The 7,839-nt window shown below is 45.5% G+C and overlaps 1 protein-coding gene across 1 annotated transcript in view; it reads right to left on the bottom strand.

Annotated features, from left to right (window-relative positions):
• The window catches only part of LOC8031199 (filamin-A), a 180,023-nt gene extending 177,169 nt beyond the window's left edge, over positions 1–2,854 (bottom strand). Inside the window, exon 1 of the mRNA XM_040218746.3 lies at positions 2,788–2,854. Coding sequence (XP_040074680.2) covers positions 2,788–2,839 — 52 coding nt within the window. The 5' untranslated portion in view covers positions 2,840–2,854. The remainder of the gene's footprint in view (positions 1–2,787) is intronic.
• Positions 2,855–7,839: the final 4,985 nt, after the last annotated feature.

Genomic DNA, 7,839 nt, shown 5'->3' on the forward strand with positions numbered 1-7,839 from the left:
TGAAGGGTCATTTTGTCAAGGTTCATCTCCCCAGTAAACAAGGCTTTCCGTGCGTGAACATTCAATGTGCATGTGGTGTGCGTAACGCGCACGCGACTTGTAAGGTCCTCTCAACATTACATACAAACAGAGCTAGGCGTTGAGCGCAAGCAACCCCGTTTGCTTGTAAACAGAGTCACTGACAGCTTGAGAAAAGCATTCAGGGTGTGGAGAGTCTTGAGCACCTCACTATTGTTCAGCAGACGATGAGACTGCAGCTGGATGGATGGATGGATTAATGGATGGATGGATGCTAATGGCTGTACCCTTCAAAACGGGCAGTAGCTTGCGCCACCTAGCCTATAGTAGTAGAAAGAATTAGTGCTGCCAATAAAGTGGTCTTCCCCTTAAATTTAGCAGTTTTCTGAGTTGTTTAATAGAATAAATTGCCGTATCGCGGGCGGCGGGATTTCTTAGCGGATTTCAAGTCCTGTTGGCGGTTTTTCCGGCGGTCTAAAATATTCTCGAGTTTACATTTGTAAATTCTAAATAGCTTAATTTGTCTGGTAATTTAGAGTCAGGGGGGTTCATTGTCTTTGCTTACTTTGAGCAAAATTGTTGCCAGTGAGAGTAACGCAATTTTACAGTGGCAAGCATTCAAACAAGCTTTCATCTCATTTGTGCGTGAATGCGTAAATTCGTTTTCCAAGCATGCCAGATAAAATGGGCGCACGGAACGCTACTTAAATGCTTAAAAATAAAAATAAAGAAAAATAAAAGAAAACATGGGGCTGTAGGATTTCACATTTCGACACGGGTCACTGGAAGCTCCAAGCGACGCATGGACGAGTCAGGTAGTTTACCGGAAAATATAACTTATTTAAGATCATGTGAATTTGGTCATCGAAGCTTCAAACTGACACCAAATCTTGTACTAAAGATCGGAACATTGGAGGTGTACGTCGGTAAATGTCGTAAAACAACACACTTCGTAGCACCTGGTAACAGTACGATTATGTAGCGGACATCGTTCTGTGCATGGAAGCGATTTGAGTCAAACAACGTAGCTCCTTTCTAAGGGTTATTTTATTCATTGGACTGTTTTAGACTAATTATAGCTGTAAATTGCTTTCAAAAGTCATTCTTGCCTTGCGCCTGAAATTCAGCGGTTCGCATCCTTCGTTTCACCTCAAGACAAGACGCAGTGGCTTGCACTTTTGACGTTAATGGATCATTTGCTAAATCACCAAAGCGACGCGGTCCGCACTCAAGGAATCATGGGAACGGCGTTCCTTCAGTTCCCTAGTGATCGGAAATTTTTACTAATTCGGTGCGTACATACTTTTGAGTGTAATCCGGAGTCATCATGAATAAGCGTCGTATAGTTTGCAAAGACCTGTTATATCATTTTTAAAATGTATCTTCAATGTTGGCGTTTTTCATACTCTGCATGCAATCCAACCTTCAACCTGGCTGAGTTGCAGAAATCTCTTAACATGTTATATCGTTCTCGTGATTGTTGTTTTAGCAGGAATTGCTTAAAAAGCCAAAAATTCACAACAACCAAAACCATGATTTAGCTGGGGGTCAGCGGGGCTGCTTATAGCATTTTTAGCAGCGTCTTTGAAGCTGTACGAGAATGATAATATTGTAAGAGATTTTTGCAGCTCAGACAGGCTGAAAGGTGAATGCTTGCACAGCGTGAAAAGGGTTGACATTGATGATAAATTTTAGAAGAAATACAACAGGTGCCTGCAATCCACAAGACGCTTGTTCAGGATGACTCCGGATTACACTCCAAATTGTGTAAGCATCGAATTGGTCGAAATTATCGATCATTAGGGAACACCTTTCCTATGATTCCTCGAGTGCGGGCCGGGCGCTTGGGGGGTTCAGCAAATGCTAAGCTCGTAGCGTCAGCTGTGCCTACACTTTAGGTGAAACAAAGTATAGCATTATTTAAAAATTTCGTTTTTTTTTTTTTTTTGAACATTGGAAAGATTTCTGAAGAGTGAACGCGTTGCCAAGAAATCCGAAATATTCAACGAAGCAGAAAACCGCTCTGTAACCAGAGCAATTCAAAACGCGGATCAGATTACCATCATCATGACAGCATGCACCATGCGGCTGTCGATCCGCTATCGCCTTCAGTTTTTCTATTTGGCACTCGTAATATTACTTTGGCTCGAAAAAACGTTGCATTCCGAAATCGGGCGTCTTGGCGAGTTTCCAAGAGGATATATTTATTTTCAGAGTGCGACGCATGAGCTCAGCTATCCGCCGGAACATCCAGAGAGTACGCGACCTTTTCTGAGATCGTACAGATCACGTGCTGCGAAAACAGCTCTGCGCTTCCATTGTGACTTCGCTGGAACGATTCGAAATAAAAAGGAAGCTGATGTATTAAAACGAAAAGGAGGTTCCAAGATAACGGACACACCCATCAACTAGAAAATAAAGAAAAAAGTCTTCACACAAACTTGTCGATCAGCCACAAACGAACCAAACTAGCAAAGGCTGCCCGACTCAAGAAATACTAGTCTTCGCTCCCGACGTGACAAGTGCCGGGTGTAATATGATCATTTACCGTCTATTGTCTGCTTGGCTGCGTCTACCGGAGCAAAGCCAAGCCCCCAATGCTCCCTACGTCACCGCAGTAAGTTTTCAAAACGCACGCGCGGCCGAAACAGCACCGGTGGCAACGGTTCGGTTTCGCGACAAAGACGGACGGAGGTGACAAGGTGCCCGTAAGCAAGCAACGTCCCCACCGTTACCAAAGCCATGTTAGTGACCACGGCATGTGCTCACCTCGAATCTGCATGGCCCTGGCCGCATGTCCTTCGGGCGAGCGGGCTTTCATGCCGATCTGGCTGAAGCCTCCGTCGACGGTCGGCGTCCCGACCGCCGCACCGTTGGCGTACTCCATCGCAGCGGCGTCGGCGGCGGGTCTACGGAGAGGCGCGGCAGCAGCACGGCCTCGTATCCATTCTCCGTCGGGGGGTATCCCGGTTCACGCGTCAAACCGAAGAACACACCACGGACACAACACTTTGGGACAGGGACGAGCGTCAAAGATCACACTGGAGCGACGTCGTCTTCGGTAGAGCGCTGGCGAAGGCGGCGGCGACGGAGGCTGCGACGTTTCGGCGAGCGTTCTTTTGGGCCAAGGCGGAAAATGAAGGAAGAAAAAAATGAAGCAAAGAAAGAGCGGCTGATTTTTTTTGTTCTGTTTGTTGCTCGTTGCTCGCAAAATCCGTTCCCCCCTCCTCCGCTGGTGTGGTAGCCGGCCTGACAGCATTCCACAGGCTTGCGAAGCTACCGCCACGGACCGTTGTTGCTTACCTGGGAGGGAAAAATGGAGCTACGCGAACTAGGGAACGTGGCTATCTGGGGAAAATGTCGGAAGCGTTTCATTCACCGGCCGTTCGGCGGCGGCACTGATCAGTCAAGCGAAAGAGCGGCAAACTTGATCTTTAATTGCGAGCAGTAATTGCATAACACTTACGTTTTTTCAGGAGCCGCGCAGCGGTTAGCATTCTTCCTCGTGTGTGTGTGTGTGTGTGTGTGTGTGTGTGTGTGTGTGCGCGCGCGCGTGTGTGTGCGTGTGCGTGCGAGCGTGCGTGTGTGTGCGTGTGTGTCATCGCATTTTCAGTGCCAGTAAAAGTGCGCTGAATGTTGTTTAAACGAACAGATGGAATAAATGTAAACGCCAAAAATACAACAAAGCATACGATGTTCGTTTTTATTATTGTTTTATTTTGGTGCCCTCTCTGAAAGCACTACAAGTTGATAGGAACGCGGGCACTAAATTCTAATGCTGTCTTTCTGGGGATACGCGATCAGAAATGCTAAACACAACCAAACAAACAATTAGCTTATATTCATATATGCTGGATGCACCTTCGCTAGAGCTGCATTTAGGGTCGATACATTTTATTGCACAAAAAGTTTTACAAGGAAATAATGAAATGTAGTGAATACGCAATAATAATATAGAAATGCAACAAACAGCAAAATAAAACAAAACAGTCAACCTTTTACGGACAGCCTTCCAATGTTTTTAAAAATGATCCAACTGATGACGAGTTTACCTGTACTTCGGAAAGGCTGTTCCACTCTTCGTTTGTTCGTGGGGAAAAAAGAGTGAATTTAAAAGAGTCAGTAAGACAAAGATACTGAACCAGCGCCCTATTGTGCATGCTTCGTGTAGCTCGGATCAGTCGTGGAGTTAAATATCTTGAAGCATCAATGTTAAAATTGCTATTCAGAAGCGTGTATAAAAACTTTATCCTCGCTGTACGGCGCCTTAAGGATAGTAACTCAGTTGGGCTTTGTCATAAGTGACGTCACAGCTAGATTCGTTTCTTTTGAATTTATTGTAAATAAATCGCAATGCATATATCTACACTCTTTCTAACTTGTCAATATTTATAGCCGTATCAGGGTCCCATACCTGGGAGGCATGATTAAGAACAGGTCGAATCAAGGTTTTGTAAGCAGTGATTTTTGTATCAAAAGAAGCATACTTCAGATTGCGTAATTCAAATACCAAAGTTTACCGTGAGCTTCCCGAACAATAGAATCAACGTGTACATTCTACTTCAGATCAGAAGTAAAGTGTACTACAAGATATTTGTACGCAGAAACAATTTGTAGAGGGTTGTTATTAACATATGTTAATATATGAATAACAACTCAAACTGGTACCAGTTTCAAACTTGGTTATTGCTCCAGTTTGACCAGTTTCATGATGGTTGAACTGGTCATACTGGTTGACTGGTCATGGTGGTTGAACTGGTCCCACTGATTGACTTGTCACGCTGGTTCGACAAAAAAGATTTTCATTTGTTCACGCCACCACTGCATGGGCGTCGGCAGGATTTTGTCTTGGGGGAAGGGGAGGGGGGGGGGGGCAAACTGACAGCCCTTTTTGGGTGTGTGCGCTCAAGGGGAAGAAGGGGGGGGGGGGGGGGGGGGGGAGGATCCCACAGTGAAATACGTAAGCTTCCAAGATACACATATTTTTATAAAACAGTTATTTTAAAAAGTACAATGCATCAGCAATTTCGACGTCAGAAAAAAAAATATTTTTATAGATATGTACAGGCACAGTGAAAAAAATAAGGAATTTAGTCTATCGCGCGGCAAGAACACAAAGCAGTCCACTTAGTTTATAATTATCTCAGAGATTTTAATGAAAAGTATTGGCATCATATGCGTACGTACCGTACGCAGGCACGTAGCCTGGGTTGGGGGGGGGGGGGGGGGGGGGGGGGGTGCATGGGGCCCGGCCTAAAGTCCCTCGATGTTTTTTCACTGCGTTTTATCCAGGGACGTTAGCCCGGCCCCCCCTCCCCCCCCGAAATCTTTCATTTTGCTGGGACATCCTCTCCCCCCCTCCCCCTCATACAGCACTTTGTCATGGGCGCCCCCCCCCCCCCTCCCCCCGAAACAAAATCCTGGCTATGTGCCTGACCGTACGTACACAATGAAATAGCAAGACAGTGCACATAAGTCACGCGCACACATAATAAATTGTCGCAGCAATGAACGGTACCCTTTTATTTCCATATTTAACAACATTTGACGTTTATACAAGTTTTTAAAAGCTACCCCAAGTTGGCCTATGTTCAAATTTAAATCTAATTTTCTGCACAAAACTGTCTTCGCTCGTAATATTAATTCGAAGCATTTCCCGGGTTGTGGTCCGTGGAAGACATCTGAAAGCTGCGTTAGCTGTGTTGGAAAGCTAGCACGGCAGGGCTACCGCCGGAGGGTAAGTGGCCATTGTAACTTTCCGTATTTTCTCGACGCCGGTTCCCTTAGCTTGCCATGCTCGCTCTGTCTCATTTCAGAACTGGAGTAAAATTTTAGCCCGCTGGTCCTTATCTTTGTATTGGCTGTTATATACCTGATAAACTCAAGCTCAGCTTTGCATGAATACTCTTAAAGACGAGTTTGACATACCCGTGAAAGTCGAGTTGAGGGCGAAGCCAATGTTCGGCTGGCTCTTTAAAGCCGGAGGATGCTCAGGAGTGACGGAGACAGCAGATACATCGATAGATTGCAGGTCATGACACGGCTCTGAGGTCACGTGCTTCTTCGTTGCACAAGATAGATTGTCATTATCACTGTCAGCTTTCGGTTTAAAAAAAACTTCTGATGTCCATTTTCACTCCTGACCACCATCAGCTCACGGTCATATAAAAAAAGTGGGATTGGGTGCGAAATGTCATATAAAATGTCATACACGGTCATATAAAAAAAGTGGGATTGGGTGCGAAATGTGGCCCTTTCAAGCAACTGGGCCGGGAGCCAGCAACAGCAAAGTGTGCCACCATGTCACAGATATTCGACAGTTTCACGCGTGTGAACACGATGGTGTCAACGAGGACGGTCCGACACGCCTCTCCCGCGTGAGTTATGGCCCTAGGGAGTATCGTTGTTGACATGGTGCGAACAGAGTATCACAGAACTGCATTGTCCAAAAGAGGACGCCAGGTCCCGATTTCGACCACCCTCTTCTCTTTTCCCATGGCTGCAACATGATACGGGCAAAGGAGAAGAAAAACCCAAAGGCACATATACAAAACAGAGCGCTGGCGTGAGCAGTGGCGTAGTCTTGCCCCCTGCCCCCCCCCCCCCCCCCCCTCAAAAAAAAAAAAAAAAAAAAAAAAAAAAAGCCAGAGCTACCGCGCGAGGCAACTATTATTTTCGATCCACGGATATTATCCACCTTCTGCGCCTTTCAGAGTCAGCCGGGAACTTGGGGAAACACACCCCGCTACTTTTTCTGTACCTTTCGGTGCAACTAACGGCTACACAGCTTCGCGGCATGCTGAAATGCTACGACGCCCACGCAAAACGTGCGCCCTTTTGCCCACACCACACGGCTCCGGCGCGATCGCAGCGCCGCCGCAGCTCCGTGACGTCAAGCCCGCGTATTAGCGCCGATATTTTGTTGTAGCATCCCTTTAAAGTGTTCACTTCAGCCATATAGATTCGATATTAACAGATTTTTCAAACAGGATAAAATAAATATTTCTAAGAGTAGAACGCACACCACCCCCTAAGGAGCCCTTGATTCTCATGTCTCTTTAACAACTATATACGGCTCATGTGCCAGGAGGAGGTTCTCGGCGTCCTCCGTTTTGCTTAGTATACTTCTTCTTGCATTCAGGCTCATTACTTTGAAGGATGCTGGGTAGGAGTGGCCTGTCAGTCAGAGCCCGCTACGGTTGCCCTCGTGTTGACTTTTACCCTAAAGTTTCTACTCTCATCTCAGTAAAAAAAAGTTCGTTGTCAATCCTAAGTTTTTCTTTAGCAAGTTTCACCTTTGAGGTGTTTTGTTTACAGTCCCTTGCGTTTTCCCAAAGTTTCTTACGTTTTGCGATCGTGTCCCGTGAGCAGTCGCCGCTTGTCGAAGCAGTTGATTCTTTCAGCTTTGAGCAGTTTTTAAAGATTGCCGATCTCTTCTTTAGAGTGTTAAAATTTCCTGATGACAGGACGCACAGCTTTATCTTTTTTTTTTTCTTTTTCTGGCCCAAGCGGTGGGTACACACTTTACCGAATTAACCGTGATACCTAAAGAAGTATAACAAAACCTCTACCTTTTTTATTTATTTATTTATTTTAGGAGCGTTTGATTTTTATTTGGTACATCAGATAGGCCGAAGATGAACAGATTGTTACGCTGGTTGTGGTCCTCCTCGAGGTCATTTATTTTTTTTATTTTTGTGTCTGTGCTTTGTGCTTGTACTGCATTTATGCTTTTCTGGAGGTTCTGTAATTTTAAGTCATTCGCCTTAGCAAGATTCAGCACTTCGTCCAATCTTGACATCTTGGAACTTATTTCAGCCA

The sequence above is a fragment of the Ixodes scapularis genome, unplaced genomic scaffold (genome assembly GCF_016920785.2).
Source record: "Ixodes scapularis isolate PalLabHiFi unplaced genomic scaffold, ASM1692078v2 PGA_scaffold5__190_contigs__length_132052651, whole genome shotgun sequence".
Taxonomy (NCBI): Eukaryota; Metazoa; Arthropoda; class Arachnida; order Ixodida; family Ixodidae; genus Ixodes; species Ixodes scapularis.